The following is a 19,326-nucleotide window of genomic DNA, read 5'->3' on the forward strand; positions in this document are numbered from 1 at the left end:
AGTGGAATGGCCAAAATAAAAAACAGTGACAACACCCAGCTGGCGAGGATGGGGAGAAACTGAATCACTCCTTCATCGCTGGTGAGACGTAAAGTGGTACAGCCACTCGGGAGAGCAGTTTGGCCCTTCCTTTGAAAATGAAGGGTAGACTTACCATGTGACCCAGCAGTTGCACTCTTGGGCATATATCCCAGAGAAAGGAAAACATATTTTCATGCAGAAGCATGTACATAAATGTTCCACAGCAGCTTTGTGCATAATAACTAAAAACCGGAAATTCCCAGATGTCCTTCAGTGGGTGAATGACCAAGGAAACTATGGTACATCCAGACCATAGGTTACTACTCAGCACTAAAAAGGAACGGGATATTGATTCACTCAATAACTTGGATGACCCTCGAGGAAATTATGCAGAGTGGGAAAAGCCCATCTCAAAGAATATGTACTGCATGACTCCAGTTACGACATTCAGTAATGTAATCACAGAGATGGAGCAATTTGCTAAAAGCGCCACGCCTGGTGCTGGGGGTACCATGGAGAACAAAAGATACATACACAGTTCCTGCCTTGGCAGTTCATTTGTATTATTGAGTGATAAGATGGAATTTCTTAAAACAAAAAATCTTCTAACGGCTTTCGGTTCTTCATGGATAACTGACGTTGAGATTGTAAATGCTAGAAGCCAAGCCGGCGTGTGTAGACCCGGAGTCTCCACCTTGTCCCGATTCAGCCTTGATGGTGAGTCATGAGGTGAAAAGTTTCCTTTTCTCTAGGCAGGGGCAGAGCCCCAGTGTTGTCACCTGTTGTCACCTTGGGACACAGCAGGTGGGTCTGGCTGGTGCTTTCTCTCTCCTCACTCTTTGGAAGCGGGATGATTTAGACAGGGTCTGGCGTGGTCCCGCCACGGTTTCTGCTGAGGAGGCTGGAAGCTGGGTACAGCGGAGGAGTTGCTGCTCCAGGATTCAAAGGTGAGCAGAGTTTGCCAGCATCTTTGATGGGAGGACCCAGCAGGCAGTGGCTGACGCGGGGAGCTTGTCAGCTGTGCCCGCAGTGCTGTGAGGGGCACCGAAGCAGCGTGAGTGAGAGGACTCTGGAAACCCATCGGTTTCTGAGAAAAATTTACAGAGAGATTTAGGAAATTCAAGAAAAATTCAGAGAATCTTTATAGCTTCTCTACTTACAGAAGTCATATATGCTCATTATAAAAATCCCAGAAAAACGTAATACAGGAAGTGAAATTCAGTCCACTCTGTATGTATGCATTTTCTTTTTTTTAATAATGGCTTTACTGAGATGTATTTATTCCATGTATTCAGTATCATACAATTCACCCATTTAAAGTGTACGATTCAGTGGCTTTTGGTATATTCAGTTGTCTAGCCCTCACCAAGGTCAATCTGAGAACATTTTCAACACCTCAAAAAAGAAGCCCCGTGTTGCACAGTGTGACTGTACTTAATGTCACTGAACTGTACACTTAAAAATGGTTTAAATGCTAAACTTTATGTTTTTCATAGTTTAGCACAATTAAAAAAAGAAACTCCATCCCATGTCCCCTGTCCCCTTTCCCCTCCAGCCCTAAGCAACCACGGATGTACTTTCTGTCTCTGGAGATTTGGTCCACTCTTGATTCTGACACCAGGAGGCCTGGTCAGCCCAACTGTCCTCCTCAGAGCCTTCCCTGCGTGCCGGGCGCCGGGCTGGGCACAGTGCCGGTGATGGGCAAAGTGAGACCCGTTCCTGTTCTCAGTCTCACCGTCTGAGAACCCTCGGCCCACATCACAATGTGAGCACATATACCCTGCTTCCTGAGCCAAGAATGTGTGATTTGGACAGTACCTCCTGCGTGTGGCTTTCCTGTGGGAGAGGTCGGAGTACCAGCAAGGCTTTGAGGCAGAAAGTGGACCTGGAGCTGATCCCTCAAGGCAGGGAAGGGGGAAGCTGGATCCTCCGTGCACGAGGAGACAGCATGAGCAAAGGCCCGGAGGCCAGCAATCCCAAGTCGAGGTTGGCAGGGTTGGCTCCTTCTGGAGACCAGGGAGAATCTGTTCAAGGCACTCTCCTGGCTTCTGGTGACAGCCAGCAATCCTTGGCTCGTAGCTGTATTACAGTGTCTGCCTCCATTCACATGGTCTTTTCCTCTCAGTGTCTGTGTCCCAGGTCTTTACCTGTCTTCTTCTTTTTTTTTTTTTTTTAATTAATTAATTTATTATTTATTTATGGCTGTGTTGGGTCTTTGTTGCTGCACGCAGGCTTTCTCTAGTTGCGGCGAGCAGGGGCTACTCTTCGTTGCAGTGCACAGGCTTCTCATTGTGGTGGCTTCTCTTGTTGGGGAGCACGGGCTCTAGGTGTACGGGCTTCAGTAGCTGTGACTCGCGGGCTTCAGTATTGCGGCCCACGGGCTCTAAAGCGCAGGCTCAGCAGTTGTGGCGCACGGGCTTAGTTGTTCCGCGGCATGTGGGATCTTCCTGGGCCAGGGCTCAAACCCGTGTCCCCTGCATTGGCAGGCGGATTCTTAACCACTGTGCCACTGGGGAAGTCCTACCTGTCTTCTTATAAGGACACCAATCATTGGATTTAGGGCCCACCCCATGCATTCTGACGTTGTGTTAACTTGATTCCACCCAACAAGACCCTCTTTCCAAATAAGGTCACATTCATAGGTACCTGGGGTTAGGATTGAAACGTATTTTTTGGGGGGACACAATTCAACCCACAACATGTGGGTACTTTCCTATCCTTGTTATACAGCTGAAGAAACCGAGGTGCAGGTAGGATAAGCAATAATGTGCTGGAGACACGTTCACACTCAGGCTGTTTGGCCTGGGCACCTGCATACAACCACGAGGCCAGTGCAGGACACAAGGCGTCCTGGAAGCTGAGCTCTACCGCCACCCACTGGAACAAAAGATTGTCTAACTCTTACGGTTTGCATTCACCTCTGCTCCAGAACAGTGTGAGGCTGCCTGTCGGGACTCCCTCAAGTCCCAGGTGTCCCTTTGGGCCCCTGCAGGGAGGACCATGATCTACGCAGTGGGAGGTCTGAGACTAACCAGACGCCCCTGGGGGCCTCTACTCCTCTGGGGTCTCCCTCCCAGACAGACATTTAGCAGACATTAATTATGTCCCAAACCACATGCCACACACTGTGCTGGGCACCGAGGGAGACTCAAATGTGGTCAAAGCCCTGGCCCCGGCATACAGGAGCTCTCCCGGGTGTGTCCTTGGTGTGCAGGGACGCTATTCCCACGAGCAGGACGGGGAGGTGCGAGCAGGGGGCTGGGGCAGAAGAGACCTGGTTACAAAGAAACAAACATGAGCCTTGACCATTGCTTGTGCTTTGACAAATCTACAGTTTTCACAGTAAAAATGTGATTGGGTCACTAGAAGTTTGCTTGGCCCCAGCTACAAAAATGAATGAGCCCTGGTCCCTGCACCCGAGGAACGGACCAGAGTGAGGTAAACTACGTCTAAAGGAGCTGCAGTCTTTATAGAAAGTGCCAGGGGCACAGGAGAGGGAGGGACTGACTATCTTCAGGGTTTAATCTGTGTCTGCAGAGGTCAGACCATGTCTCAATGATGAAGAAAACCTGCTAATTGTTGAGCAGGCCCAGCATAGGATGCTAGGCTTTTTGCGCGCATCACCACTAATCCCCCTTGAAGGATTCTTGAGAAAGGTCTTTACATTCCCATTTTGCAGGTAGAGCGTTCTCTTTACCTCTCTCAACTACCGGAGATCTTTTGGCCAGCTTGTGCTGCTTCCTGTGGAGAGAGTGGGCGATGCACTAATGTGCCACTAGGTGGCGCCATGGGCTGCCTCATGGCCGTTAACTCATAGAGGGTGGTAATTCCATGCACTGATGTTTCTCAGACTTGTCCTTTATGGGCATCTTCCCGGTGCCTCCGAGTACTGTAATCTATCTAATATTTTTCTTTAAACTCCCTTTTAAATTTTTATAACTATCTTAGTGGGATACCATGGTCTCTTTGCCATAAATAAATGATGAATGTAATCTTTTAAAAAATCATGTTAACTGTGTAGAACAGTGCAATAGTATTAGAAGGAAGGAATGTATTAAAATAAAGCTATTAGAACAAAACGTGTTGGTTCATGTGTCCCCTGTAACCATCTCGCAGATCACCAATGCAGCGGAAAGCTGTCCTAGGCTTTGAAAAATAGGACAGCAGGCTGCTGTCACCTAGATGCGCGAGTGCTTAGGGTTGGAAGGGCTCCTTCCCTTTGCAGGTGGCGGATCTGAGGTGCTGAGAGGGGGAGGGGTGTACCCAGAGTCACACTGTTGATCCCAGGGTTGGAACCAGGCCTGGAACCCGGGTCCTGCCTTCCCCCTCTGCCCCATGGACGCTGGAAGAAACTCAGGAAATTGGAACTGAAGTGTGATGCACACATATTTCCTGGCCCCTCTGAGGCCCAAGAAAGTACACTGTGGGGTCCCACGTGCCGGGAGCGTCGCCTGTTGGGCATATGGAGCCCTGGGATGAGAGTCAGGAGGTGTGCGGATGGACGGCTGCTGAGAGCCCTGATGAGTGGCTCACAGGTGGTCTGGGCCCCTTGCCCTGGGGCTCTGTAGCAGTGCATGGTGTGGTGCCACGCTTTCCCCTGGGCAGTCTGCCCCAGCTTCGGGCACTGACTGCCATACCCTGGCGCCCTGCCCCTCCGAGCAGCCATATCCACCCTGGGATGGGCTCTTGGGCAAATGCTTTGATCCCTCTTCCTTGTCACAGCTGAAGAATATTGGGGTCACCCTCACTCTTGGATTACATGTGCAGCCAAATCAAGTGAGGTTGTAACAGGCCCTGGGGTTCTTGGGTAAAAGGCCAGTGGCCCCAGTCCAGCACCCCTGGACCAATGAACCTCCAGGAGGCCACAGCAGAACAGGGAAACTGTCCTCCTGCTGGCCCGTCACAGCCCTCAGAATTGGCAAGTGGAGATGACCTTGAAAGTTTAATTCAAGACTTTTTTTTTTTTTTTTGACCACGCTGTGCAGCTTGCGGGATCTTAGTTCCCAGACCAGGGATTAAACCTGCGCCCTCAGCAGTGAAAGCGCCGAGTCCTAACCACCGGACCGCCAGGGAATTCCCTCAAGTCGTTTTTAAATTCTGCTTTTACAATCTAGAGTCTTCTGTGTTATTGTGCTCAATATGAGGAGCTTGTATTAGTTAAGGTAACACCATCTGCGACGATAGAAAGGCCCCTGAAATCTCAGTGGGTTAACACCACAGAAGTTCATTTCTCACCTCCCTGTGGTCCACTGGGCAGCCGATGTACATGCGGCCGCAGCAGGCCGGGTGCTGCAGCAGGTGCTGCGACCTACAGTGAGCACAGAGCAGACACGCCCTCCCCAGGGACCTTCCTCCCCTTTGACAGGGACACTCATCCAAGGCCTCTGTCCTCTCTCCTCAGTATTGTACCTGGAAGGCTCGGTTCTTGTGTTTGAGGACATCTTCAGACTGATCGCATTCTACTGTGTCAGTAGGTGAGTAGCCCAGGCCCCCAGGAGGTCATCTGATGGCAATAGATGTCCATGCAACCTTGGGTGGGGACGGGGGTGTCACAGGGAAGCCCCCAGAGGGAAGTGTGGAGCCCACAGGATGCAGAGAGAGGGGACAGTCCCCCGGCTTCACCCTGGTAACTGTGAAGGGGGGTGCTGGCTCTGCTGCTTGCTTGGACCGGCCGGTAAAGTCCCCTCCCTCACCACCACCTGCCCCCTGGGCTCACTGCCCGTCATACCAGCTTCCTGTATTCCGGCTTCCAGAACAGCTTGGAGTCCTGTGCGGACCTGACCCGCCCCGTTGGAGGAGTTATAGAAGGAACTTCCTGTAGGAACAGGAGGAAGGGCTGATACCCTCCCTCCGTGGGAGAGGGCTTGTGATTGTGAAGCAGCTGCTGGGTGGAGAGGGTGTCTGGTAACCACCCTCAGAGCTGGTCTATTTATTCAGAACTGGTCGCAGGTCAACAGGAATTGAAAAATACATTTTGGTGCCAAAAACCAATGGCTTAAGCTACAGGGACTTAAGCAGAGCTGGGCAAGATGTCTTGGGGTGCAGGGCCCCAGGCTCACCTCCCCCTGCTTCAAAGAGACCATTCATGCTGCCTCTGGTGAAAGCCACACTCAACCCAGAACACCACCACCCCCATCTACCAGGACCCTCCTGGACCCCGTGGGCAGAACAGGTGATGCTGATAATAAGCTGCTGCCTGTTGAGGGCTCTCCAGGTACCCAGCACGGTGCTAGAGTTCTGTATCCATTATCTTTTTAAATCTTGCAAACAATTCCACCCAGTAAGTGCTCGTTAGTCCCATTTTACAGATGAGGAAGCCGAGACTGAGAGAAGTTGCTCAAGGTCACGCACCTGGTAAATGGCAGCGTAGGGATTCAAAGTAGATAGAGCTCCAAGGTCCATGATCTTTTCTACAGCCGCCCCACTGTGTACGCTCCACGATGATTCTGATGACCTAGCATGTCCTTCTAGGCCCACAAAGCAAAGCATCAGCGGCTCCCTGACCCTTTGTACGTTATGACATGTCAGGCTCTCAGAGTCAGGCCCTTTCCTATTCTGAGAAGTTCTACCTTAGTAGAAGGCACTAGTCTAGTGTTTGGCCCATGCTAGGTGCTTCGAGTGAGTGAATGAACGAATGAATGATGACGTAATTGCAGAGCCCAGAATTTGAGCTAATCTTAATCTCTCAACTTCCTCTTTGGTAAAATGGGAACGATAATACCCATGCCATAGATGCTGGAGGAAGAAGTAAGATAAAGGGACAGACAATCTGCATTTATAACAAGCCTGTCTGCAAACCAGGGTTTGGGAACTGCTTCTAAGAAAATGATAGTAACAGCCTAGCTGGGGGTCTCCTAGGGGCACACTTGGAAAGGAGGATCCATGTGCAGGGGGCGCTGAAGGACCTGCCCCCAAGGAGGAAGCGACAAGGGAGTGGGGTGCAGGACAGGGACCGGAGAGAAACCCAGCAAGGGTCCATTGCAGGGGCCGTCCCAGCCTCAGCCAGATCCCTCCAGCAGCTCTGGAGCATAAGCAGACCTCAGGGTCCACTATAAAGCCACGGGGCTGGGCTTCTGTACCCCCAAGCCAGCACACCCAGGCATTTGTGGCTCTCTGCAGGGCCACTGGGGCAGGCCGTGAGGCTCCAGTGTGTCCGGACAAGCCTCTGAGGGTCACGGGTGCTGGCCCTCAGGAGCAAACCCCTGCAAGGCTGGCCTATGGGTGCACAGAGCCGGTGAAAGACATCCAAGGGGTCCGGGTGGGACCGTGGCAGTGACGGCTACAACCAGCTCTGTGGACCGGGCGTCTGTGTTGAGTCGAGCTTGTGCTGCACGCTGCCCACAGAGCTCTTTCTAACCCCGCACGGTGCTGCCGGGGAGGTGTTATCACCGCAGACCCACTTCATGTGGCTCTCGACCCCTGCCCCAGGTCGTGCCGAGGACCAGACGCGAGATCCTTGCAAGGAGCTTGTTCAGCAGAGCGTCTGGCACGGAGTGAATCCTCCAGAAAGGATCAAGCGTACCCTTATTGCTGTTGTATCGGTAAATGAAGAAGCTGCAGCTGGAGTTGACCTGCCTCAGGTCACACAGCTCAGTTCTCCACCTAGAGGACGCCTGTGCTCCTTCCCCTCCAGCGGCAGTTCCTCCCCTTCCCCGCGCGGGGCGAGTCCAGGCCCTCTTGGTGGGAAGGGTGACACTGGAGGCCAGGCAAAGCAGGACAGGAAGAGAGTTCAGCTAGAGGACGCAGCGCGGGCAAAGGCCTGGCAGCAGGCAAGCTGCGGGCAGCTTGGGAATGGCTTCGGGGGAGAGCTGGACACATGGGTGGGGGGATAAGGCCTGGGAGGCCTGGAACGCCGTGCCCAGGAGCTGCGTGCGGGGACTTCCTTCCTCGGGTGCTGGGAGCTCGCTGCTGCTCACGGACAGATTGCACTCGAGCAGAGCCACGTGGCCGCAGCTGGTGGTGGGCTGGAGCGAGGTCAGCAGGGACACCAGCCAGGCGCCACAGCCATCGGGCCCCCGCCGGGGCAGGGGACGGGGAACCGAGCAGGCTGGGGGCAGTCACCGCAGGGAGGGGTCGGGGCAGTAGGGGAAGCCTGGGGAGACGTCAGGGCTCCTATCCTGGGTACAGGAGCGTGAACACGCTTGGCCATTCCTGGAGCACTTCCTACACGCCAGGCACTCTGCTAAGCCCCTTTCAAGGATGGTGAGGTCCGATCCTCAGCACAGCCTGGGGTCAAGAGTCAGTAGCCTTGTGAAATGGGTGCCATTAACCGAAATGAGGAAAGAAAGGAGGAGCCCCTTGGGCCCGCCCTCTCTAGGAGGTGGCCGGGCACCCAGCCTAGGTGACTAGTCTGCCACCGTCCTCCTGGCAGGAGGGGGAGGCGGGCTGGGCCTCTCCTCCTTCGAAGGAAGCTGTTATCACTATGTCCGGAGCTGCCTTCCCAGCCACCTTGACCAGGAGCCACAGTCTTGCCTTTGGACGGTCCTGGTTTAGGGGGGCAGAGGGAAGGGGCCTGACCGCACTGCTCGGAGGCCCGCAAGAAGCACCCTTGACCCGAGCTCCCAGCAGGGGGAGGAAAGGAACAAGCTCCCAGTAGACGCTCCCCTGCTGTGCTGCGTGGTTTCTATAGTAACCCCGTAAGAGGGCGTCCTGTCCACTGGCAGACCAAGACAAGGAAATGACACCCAGCCAGGAATGGCAGAGCTAGGGGTTTACCAGGGCTCTCGATTCCAAAGTTCATGCTGGTTTTTCCTGTCTTTCTGCCTCTCCCTCACTTAAAAAAAAATTAAAATTCTTTTAACTGAAAGGAAGTCGTGCTTTTCCCTCTGCAGTGGTTGACTCTGAAAACCACAGAAGTCACCCAGGATCTGTGAGAAGACGGAGCCGTGGGGCATCGCGGGGGTGCAGATATGGTTTCATAGGCCTGGGCCTTCCACGCTGGAAGCACTCCCCAGGTCACCCCAAAGCTTTATAGGACCTTGGGTGGGGCGGGGAGAGCCATGCCCCTGAGGGGAAGAGAAAGCTAGCCTGTGTGAAAGAACTAATGAGATAATATACGTGGAGCATGGGGCTTTTAATCTGTGGGTCACCGCCCACTAGGAGGTAACAGTATATTGGTACGAAAATATATTTGGCCTTTGTCCAGCTTCTGGACACAGAGCTCCTAACGCCCTGGAATTTCCTGAATGACAGGAGTGTCTTTTGTTATTCCTAATGAGCCCCTTTCAGTCACACCTGGGTTTATGCTAACCGATAAACAAGTGGGGCCCCTAGACAGCCTCAGGATGGGGCGGGTCACCGGGAAGACAGGTGATCAAAGGGCTGGAACTTTCAGCCCCACCCACCAACCTCCCAGCTGAGGGACACACTGAGGTGCTGGGAGGGTGGTGAACCCAGAGAGGCGTGGAAGGGAGCCCTGTCCCCTAAAGCTTGCCTACACGCCTCTTCCATCTGGCTGTTCCTGAGTTGTATCCGTATAATAAGCCAGTAAACGTAAGTAAAGGGTTTTCCTGAGTACTGTGAGCCGAGCTGGTGAACTCTCAAACGTGAGGAGGGGGTCATGAGAGCCCCTGATTTATAGCCAGCCGGTCAGAAGTACAGGTGGCCTGAGACTTGCAACGGGCATCCGAAGTGGTGGGACTGAGTCCTTAACCTGCGGGTCCGTGCTGACTACAGGCAGTTAGTGCCGGCATTAACTTGTGGGACATCCCATTGGCGTCCAGAGAATTGGAGAATTAGTTGTTGCTGTTAGAAAACACCCCAGAGGGGATCATAAAGTCAGCTTAGGGGATCATGACGGGCTCTTTTTTTTTTAATGAAAAGTTAAACTAGACTGGAAAAATATCAGAATGTGTCTCTTGTAGTTGGAATAAGTCTTGTTTTGCTAAAACTCTTTAGGGGTGTGTGTGTGTGTGTGTGTGTGTGTGTGTACATGACATCAAGATGCCAATGTGCTTCTTACTGACGGTCATGGTCAACAAAGTTTGAACATCACCAGCTAGGACAGAGGCCTCTAGAGAGGGGTGTTTGCACTCTACGAGCTACACAAGCTGATCCACCAGAATCCGGGGGCAAATGTTAGAACGCTTACTCTAAAAATCTTATTTTTCAATTTCTACTTTTGTGAATGCATTTTAAGGACTCAATAGTTTATAAGGTGTATATATACATGTACATATATATGTACATGTATATATATTATATATCTGGAGAAGTGCTTAATTTTTATTTTTGCTTTGGGCGGCCTGATTCCCACCCAAGGCTGTGGTCATCAGGATCTACTTGAGAGCTGTTTAAAAATGTGGATTCCTGACCCACACTCAGACTCAACACTGAGAACCCCTGGGCGAGGATCTGAGAATCCACATCTTAGCAGCTCCCCCAGGAGCTGATCCAGAATTAACTAATACAAAATTAATAATGCCTGTCCATAGGGTTGCTGTGTTACATAGGGTTGCTGTGTTACGATAATAATAACATGATGTGATGTAAGGCCCAACCTGGGTAACACCCAGCCCGATACTTGGCACATAGTAGATGCTCAACGAACACCCCCATCCTGTGTATGCATTTCCTTGGATCAGAAGAGGTGGCCCCTGGATAAATTGCTGAACTGGATGATGGGGGTGGGATGGCAGACGTGCATGAAATCCTTGAACAATACTGGGTTATGGAGAAGGAGGAGGTCCATGGTGCGGCCTTGAAGAATGTGTAGAATCTAAGTAGACATAGGTGGAAGGGACGAGGGGGACGTTCCCTCCATGCAGAGCTCAGAGGTGGGAATGAGCAGGGGACATTCACTGTAGGAAGATGACATTTTGGGAGGCAGCCAGGAGGCCCCGAGTGCAAGGGAAGGCTCTGTGGTGGGCAGGAGGCGGGGAGCAGGCTGGGGCAGGCCCTGGACGCCAGGGTCCCAGGCTGGGGTGTGATCGGTAGCCACGACTGCAGCATCTTGAGCAGTACACAGAGGAGGTGGGGAGGGGGTGTCAGAGATTGCCCTGGTGGTCGGGGGTGGGTGCCAGGTGAGCTGAGCGATTCTGCTGGCCATTTCAATATATGCAGTGGCCCAGGAACGTTTGGAAGCCCCAGTGGCAGGCCAGACAGCCAACCAGGTAGACAGGCAACACCGGGATGAAATCTGCCACCCTTCAAAATTAGAAAGTGGGGTAGTGGTGACCGGGCAGGGCCTGAGGTGGGGATGGAGCACTGAGCGCCCGTCCGGTCTGCGTCCAGGCCTGGCCTGGCTGGAAGGGCTGACAGGGGGCCCACAGACGGCCTCAGATGCTCAGAATCACACAACTATGACAATGAAGCAAAGATCGACGGGCCACGCCCACCCCATTGACAATGGAGAAGCCAAAGGCCACAACCCAGGAACTCAAAAAAGGGCCCAGAATCTTCTCCCACCTTCCCCCATCCTGCTATTCCATAAGCAGAGTGTTTTTCCCCGGTGAAAACACTTCCTATGAAGGGGTGGGGGCACCCCGCGGAGCAGCACAGCCTGTATTGATGGGCAGAGGTGGTCTGGGAAGCTTCCCGGCGACCCGCATCCCAGGCGGCCTCTGCCCTGCTCTCCCCCAATCCAGTACCTGAAGTTTAGACGGGTCCATTCGGCAAACGCTCTCTGAGCCTCTGTGGTGTGTGTTGAGGGCTCTGGGGGCATCAGAGACGTGAAAAGCTGCCCTCCCCTTCCAGGAACTTCCAGGGCTCTCACGTAGTTCACAGGGAGGAGGTGGAGGGTGCGGTATAGACAGTAAGGCCATGAAGACCCCCGGGGACGGATGGCCATCACGCAAGGCTGTCAGTGGGCCTGGACAGATGGGATTTCAATGACTGGAATCAGGGTTTGGGGAGAAGGTTGACAGAGCTGGGGATACGGTTGGAAAAGGGGGTCAGACTGTGATGGGCCTTGAATGCCAGGCTGAGACGTAGAATTGGGACCAGCCATCCTGGGGCCCCTGCAGGGCCACACTCCCCTCCCTGCCCCACGGAACAGCCCTGGGCTTGAAGTCAGGAGGCCTGGGGCTCAGCACACCCTGCCCTCCACCCACCGTGTGTCCAGGCCTGGACATCTTCCTTTCCCTCTCTGGGCCTCAGTTTCCCCATCTGTACAATAAAGGGGGAGGGTGTCTAGATCCCTTCTGGGAGATCTCTGGAGAGATCGCTGAAAAGATCCCCATTTCAGACCAAAGGCAGCAGATAGAGCTGGCTGACTGTGTCGTCAGGGGTGTCTTCTGTCCGTGTGCTCGCCAGGGGGTACCTGGCGGTAGGTTCACCAGGGATTCTGGCTGTGCGCCCGCTGCACATCTCAGCGTGGAGCAGCGAGGGTCAGAGGGCTGGAGGGGGTGGGTCACTCGCCTTACCCAGAATAGCACCTTTAGAAGAAGCTGCCTGGACTTCCAGGGCCAAGAAAACTGGGGATAAAGCCTCTCCCCCCACCCCCCTCCACGCCCAAGGAGGGTCTAAGCATCTCTGGGGCCAGTGCAGGCACAGGACCCCTCAGGACTCCGCCCCTCGGCCCCCAGGGAAGTTTCCAGTCTGTGTGGCGATCCCAGCCGCCAGCGGGGTTGCCGGGGTTCTTCCTTTATGGGCTGAGGATTTGGGGGCGGTGGGGGCCGAGAATGGACACACAGGCCCCTCCCCGGACTTGACCTCCCACCCCTCGTGTCTCCACAGAGATTTACTGCCCTTCAAGCTGAGGCTGCCCCAGGCCATCCTTGAAGCCAGCAGCTTCACAGACCTCAAGACCATCTCCAACCTGGGCCTGGGTAAGTCCCCTCTGGGGTCAGGGGAGGTGGCTGGGCCTTAGGAAATGGAGCCCCTGGATTGCCCCCCGCTGACCGCCTGTGCAGATGGACGGCTCCTCAGGCTGACCCCAAGCTGGATCCTGAGTCCCAGCTCCCACGGGACCGCCTGCACCCCTGCCCCAGGTGCTGAGCCCCTGTAGCAGGGAGATTCTCCCTCTTTTCAGAGTGGCGCCTTTAACAGCTGTCAGGAGGTCTGATGCACAGCCTTGCCGGGTCTGAGGGAGCTGGGTCTGGTCAGGACCCACACAGGCTGACCTGGTGGCGGGGCGGGGCCCGGGAGAAGCTGGACCAAACGCCAGGGGACTTCTCAGCGATGGCCAGGAACCTGGGTGCCAGCAGCTGCCACAGCCCTGGCCCCCAGCCCCGCCCTCATCAGAAGGAAAAGCAGCGTGAACGTGATCATGAGCTAGAGTGTGCCCCCACTCCCTTGGCCTGCCCCTGCCCAACCACCTGATTCAGCACACCCGCCCTGCCCCTTACCCTTCTGACCTTTTGAGGGATGACGAGGGGAGAGTAAAAGACAAGAGCATTTCTGATCCCAGCCCTTCCACATAATAGTAAGAAGAGCTCATGTTTACTGGGCCCTTTCCATGTGACAGGCTTCGCTGAGCCAGTGCCAACCTCTGACATGGCGTCACCATGCTAACCCTCAGGGAGCCCAAGCTCACCAAGTCTGGAGCTGCCAGGAAGCCAAGCCAGCCGCCTCTGCGGGCCCCCAATCCTAGGCAGAGGTCAGGTCTCGTTATGAACAAAGCAGTTAATAAGTCCTTATCAAGACTAAACCACACAGGGAATATAGCCAATATTTTATAGTAACTTTAAATGGAGTATCATCTATTAAAATTTTGAATCACTGTATTGTGCATCTGAAACTAACATAATATTGTAAGTCAACTATACCTCGATTTTTTTATTAGAAAGTCTAAACCGTGCCCAGGAACCTGCACCACACGTGACTGAGCACGGCAGTACATTTTCACCAGTGCTGGTTGAATGGAGGGGAGGGTGATGGAGAGGGCAGGCCCAGGGTGTAGAGGAAGTTAGAGGCCGACCTGGGATCAGAGGCGATACCCCCTGGTTCCCAGGCCAGCCACTGTTCACCACCCAGAGAGGCCTCTAGACAACAATGCAAGAGATGCCACAGGCAGCTCGTGGTCAAAGGCCAGGAAGTAGGAGGAGTCCAGGCCCTTCGGATGTCTGCATTTAATGAACACTCACCTCTTTATCTGCATTGATTCATCAGATCTTCAAACAACCCTGTAAAGCAGGTTCTGTTATTGTGATCCCCACTTTATGGCAGAAGAAACAGACACGAGGGGTTGAGTGACATGTCCAGTGTCACAGGGTCCATGGAGGGCTGGGCAGCTGGGCTCCAGCCCTCACCCACTGGCTTGTGCTGCCCCTTAGCTCCTTGTCCAGGCTCTGCTAGGTCTGGCTGACCCAGTTTATAAACTTCAGGGCCAGTTTTCAGTCGATATTGGGAATAAACACTGAACTTGGGCCCCAGATGTTATAGTTGTTGGGCTCTTACCCTTCCAGAAGCTTCATGTGGGACAGGTGAGAGTCTTGTAACTCATACAGTCCAAGTGACACCCCTCCTAAGGTCTAAAATGGCACAGGTGACGCTCTCATTGCCGCGCCCTTGGCGCTATCTTGTGCAATCCTTGCATCCCCATTTTAAAGATAGAAAGTCAGTTCTTAGCACAGCTGAGAAACTTGTCCAAGATGCTCCAGGCAGGCAAGAGCAAAGCTGGGGTGTGTGCCAGGGGCTTCTGACTCCCAGCTCAGACCCTCCACTGCCCCTCAGCTGCACCTCATGACCTTCTCAGTGTTTTTTGCAACGAGCAGTCAGCTGCCAGTTTTGAGGCCCAGTTGGGAGGGCAAGTGAGATGCATGAGCTCCATCCGGAGAGGCTTGCCTCTGAGAGGAGGGTCGGTTGGCAGCCTCACTGTGGGTAGGTTGAGGCAGGCATCTCTAAGACCCACTGCCCCAGGGACCCGCAGTTTCCTCTTACCTGGGGGGGGGCGGGGGCGGGGCTGCCCCTGAGCCCTAGGAACGGCTGTGTGAAAGACAAGCTGCTCCTCTGGGGAGAAGCACATTCCTTTCTGGAACAGACAAGCCCTTCTATCCTGGGTGAGCTTCACCTCGGGCACGCTGAGGAAGTGAGAGGGGAGGTGCCCTCTGGGAAGCAGGCGGTAGTTCAGATTGTATGTCAGCATTCACTTCCTTGGGAAGGGGATTTAAATGAAATCTGAGTGCATTGAAGCTTAGGAATCAGGGTTCTTTTTTTTTAATTTTTTGGCCATGCCACGCGGCATGTGGGATCTTAGTTCCCTGACCAGGAATCGAACCCGCGCCCCCTGCATTGGAAGCACAGAGTCTTAACCACTGGACTGCCAGGGAAATCCCAAGAACCGGAGGGTTCTGATCAGGCCTGGTGTCCCCAAGGGCTGAAGGTCAGAAGCGAGGTTCACCAGAATAGGTTTTCCCTGGAGCCGAGGAAGGGTTAACTTTTCAGTCCATCCCCAGAATGGATGGAGACCCGGAGCTGAAAGGGCACGTCCTGTCAGAGGCCAGAGGCCCTGGCTCTGGGATGTGCAGACCTCCCTGACCTTCACCTGCGGTTGTGATGAGAAATATGCAAAGAACAGCACTTGCCAAGGGCCCGGACACACCAGGCATTGTGCCCAGCGCATCGCACGTCGTTCTAGGCAAGGCACTCCTGTGGCAGAGAAGTGAAACCCACTCAAACGAGCTTAGATAAAAGGGGATTTAGTGAAAGGATGCCGGGGAATCTCCGTGACAGGAGCAGAAGGTCAGCCGGGCTTTGCAGGCAGCAGACGCTTATCTCTGCACACAGCTCAGCCTCTCCTTAACCCCTGGTTCCCACTCCCGACCCTCCACCGGCCAGGCTCTGACTCCCGACCCACATCCCCACCTGATGATCTATCTCATAGTTGGAATAAGTTTATGAGGCATATGTGTTTTCTATCACTAGTGTCAGCAGTGGTTCTTTTTCTGGCACTCTACTCACTTTTTACAAAATGAACAGAATGTCATAAATATCCAAATCATTGCACAAGCCCTGCTGTTCAGACAGGGATGATGTTGCTGAAACGGGGCTCTTGACCTACAGGCTCAGCACCACGTGATCGCCCAGAATACTTGCTCGTGAGCTGATGTAAGAAAGTCTGAGTTTGGCCTTGGAAAAGCCAACGTTCAAAAGGTCTATGTAGGTATAAGCTTGGGCCCACAAAACTAACATAGGGAGCAGTTCAGCTCTAAACTGCGTGCAGTTGATTCTAAGTGCAAAAGGAATCTAGAGAAAGCAGTGATAGATAGGGGTTAGATTTGCAGAGGTTCTCAGACATGTTTGCAGAGGTTCTCAGACATGTTTGCAGTATGTATATGTTTAATATTTTTAAAATATGTTTAGAAAAAGCAAATGTTCTATAGTGCTTCCAAGTTGGCCTGTAACTTGCTTTTTCCTTTACATTATATAATGAGAATTTTCCTACTTATTAAAAATCCATTGAAAACTCCAGATTGGACGGCTGTCCAACAGCCCGTCTTTAGGGTGCCACAAAAACATTCACCCACTGATCTCACCAGACTTTCTAGCTGTTTCCACGGCATCTGGAATACTTGGCTTCATTTACTCATTCCCTCTTTGTTCTGCCGGTAGCCCAGGGCTCCTCAAGTGTGAAACCTTTGTCACCTTTGCCTTCAGGATCTACAGCCCGGTACCTGGCCTGGCCCGGGACCTCTGAGGATTGTAGGAGTGGACACCTGGCACAAGGCATCCCCAGCTGAGACACAGGAGGCCACAGGGCCAGCAAAACATCTGCCTCAGTCCGAGGGCAGCACAGAGGCAGTGAGGGCACAGGCCCTTAGGGGAACCGCGACCACTGAGCTGAGCTTGGCCCAGTGCCGGTGGGTACAGATGCCCACAGCCGGGCCAGCCACTAGGCTTGCATGACAGCGTTCCGCTTCTCCCCTGGCCTTGGCATTGTGTAGGCTGCAGAGAAAGTTACCTACTTCCTTGTTTTTAAGCATAAAGACCTACACTGCCGCTGAGTTCCCTAATAGGCCCTCAGAGCCCAGGGTGCGGCTCCTCAGGTCCCAGCTTCCCCACCCCTCAGAGCGGCATTCGCTTTGCGGCCTCTGCCCTGCGAGGTACAGCCACTAGGCCTATCTTAGGGGCAGGGGAGCGGTTCCTAATCACCCAGGCCCCAGGCCCATTTCCCTGAACCCCACTGTCTGTTCCACTCTTGTAGGAATACAAATCTGAGCGGTGGAAAATGTCTTCTTTTTTTCTGTGCATGATGGACCCCCTGCTATCCTGAGGCAGGCAGTCCAGCGGGTGGTCCATCACTTATGGAGTTCTTTGCCCTCCTTCTTGCCTCCCTCTTCTCATTTTCTCACTTCTTCTCTTCTTGTCTTTAGACCTCTTCCCATGGTTCAGGATGAAACCAGAGAAGTACAGTCCTAGGGTTGGTCTCTCCCTGCAGTGTGCACCAGGACTGGGGAGCCCAGGGGAGTGTAGGCGAGGCCTGAATGTGTCAGGACGGCTGCACCAAACAGGTGACATTTGACCTGAGTGTTGGAGGATGAGTAGGAGTTTGCCAGGTGGAGAGGGTGGGAAAAGCATTCCAAGCAGAGGGAACAACATTAGCCAAGACCTGAAGGTGTGGCAGCCCGTGGCGTGTTCGGGAAGAAGTGAGCAGCAGAGAGAGTGGGGTGGAGATTCAGTAGGTGGCGCTGGAAAGGTGTACGGGGCCAGATCCCACAGGCCTTGAATGCCAGGCTAAAGGTTTGGAAGCGATTCTGGGCAAATAGCAATCAAGGGCCCACCATACGTCCAGCATAGAGCCACAAGGAGTAGAATGGATTGGGGGCGGGGTGGGGGGCATGGAGGCAGCCTATGGCCATGATCTATGTGAGCGGTAATGGGAGCGTCCGAGCATGGGTGGGCAGTTCTCTTGATCGTCTACCCCATAACTTGCACCTTCTCCCAAAGGGAGGGTCTTATGAGAACTTGGAGGTGAGCCTCGGGGACCTCAGCTCACCTATGGGGCTGCAGTCCAGTCACCTTAGACTGGCCCCCTGCTGCTCCTTGCTAGGAAGCCTTCCAAGGAGACCATGCGAAGTACTCGGGAGAATGGACCGGTCATGGAGGGGTCATAGCTGCCCAAGAAAGTGAAGCACAGGGCCCAGGCGGCCCTCAGGAACAACCCGCCTGGATCTAGGGAGAGTCTGGAGACGCACCCTCCCCCTCCGGGCTCTCCACGTCCTCAGGTGGTGGCTGGCATGGGCACAGAGCCTGGCGTGTCAGAAAGTCACACGAAAATTTGTCATCTTTGATGCTGTGGGGCCAGCCGGCCACAGCACTTCCAGGCTTGGGAGTCTCTGCCCAGGACGGGGCTGAACCACGAGTCCCGCTCTGCTCCCCTGTGGATGCACACGGCTCTCTTTCAGTCAGTTTCTCGGCAGCCCCACCGTCCTGGGCTTACACCTTGCTCACCTTGATTGGGTTTCTGAGCCCTTTGGCCAGCAAGGTGGCAAACACCCACAACCCCGAGAGTGCCCATCCCTTAGGGTGGGCACGCACACGTGCACACACGTGCACGGCTGCCCTTGGCCATCTTGCAACATCTCCTTTCTTTCGATGTCAAGAGCCTGTTGTGTTCTTACCACACGCCCCGTTCTGGGGTGCTCACCACCCCACTACTCACTCACGCCAGGAGAGCAACCAGGATGGGAAGTGTCGCAAGTTCCTATGAAGGGCAGCCGCATAACACGGTGGCCCAGCACACGGCTTTATTTATTTTTTTATTTTTTATTTTTTATTATTTTTTAACATCTTTATTGGAGTATGATTGCTTTACAATGGTGTGTTAGTTTCTGCTGTGTAACAAAGTGAATCAGCTATACATATACATATATCCCCATATCCCCTCCGTCTTGTGTCTCCCTCCCACCCTCCCTATCCCACCCCTCCAGGTGGTCACAAAACAATGAGCTGATCTCCCTGTGCTATGCGGCTGCTTCCCACTAGCTAGCTATTTCACGTTTGGTAGTGTATATATGTCCATGCCACTCTCAGCTTTAGAGCTAGTGTGACCTAGTTCAAATTCCAGCTCCTTCACTCACCAACCCAGTGACCGTTCATCTCCCTGGCTTTCTCATCTTCATCTGCCATACGGGGACAACATGAGGACTTACACCAGAGGCCTGTGGTCAGGGATCGGTGAGATGGTCCCTGTAGAGCAAGGAATCCACACAGCCAGAACGCAATGCACGTTTGTTCCTGGTATTGTCTTTGATGCTGTTTTTGGTAGTTTTCTTACTGATGACTCCCTCCCAGAGGTAAAGAGCCCTGGGTGAGAGGCTGGAGGCCTGGCCCAATCATTAACAAGGAATTTGCACTATCGATCTCTAAAATGAACACGTGGAACAAGGCCTGGGTTCCATACTCCTCCAAAAGGAGCTGCCTGAG

At 53.6% G+C, this 19,326-nt stretch overlaps 1 protein-coding gene across 2 annotated transcripts in view; it reads left to right on the top strand.

Moving 5' to 3' along the window:
- Positions 1-19,326, top strand: part of RIN3 (Ras and Rab interactor 3) — a 122,505-nt gene that overhangs the window by 76,219 nt on the left and 26,960 nt on the right. For both annotated transcript variants that reach the window (XM_036843253.1, XM_036843252.1), the window contains exons 4-5: positions 5,423-5,495; positions 12,697-12,788. In XM_036843253.1, coding sequence (XP_036699148.1) covers positions 5,423-5,495; positions 12,697-12,788 — 165 coding nt within the window. The remainder of the gene's footprint in view (positions 1-5,422; positions 5,496-12,696; positions 12,789-19,326) is intronic.

The sequence above is a fragment of the Balaenoptera musculus genome, chromosome 2 (genome assembly GCF_009873245.2).
Source record: "Balaenoptera musculus isolate JJ_BM4_2016_0621 chromosome 2, mBalMus1.pri.v3, whole genome shotgun sequence".
Taxonomy (NCBI): Eukaryota; Metazoa; Chordata; class Mammalia; order Artiodactyla; family Balaenopteridae; genus Balaenoptera; species Balaenoptera musculus.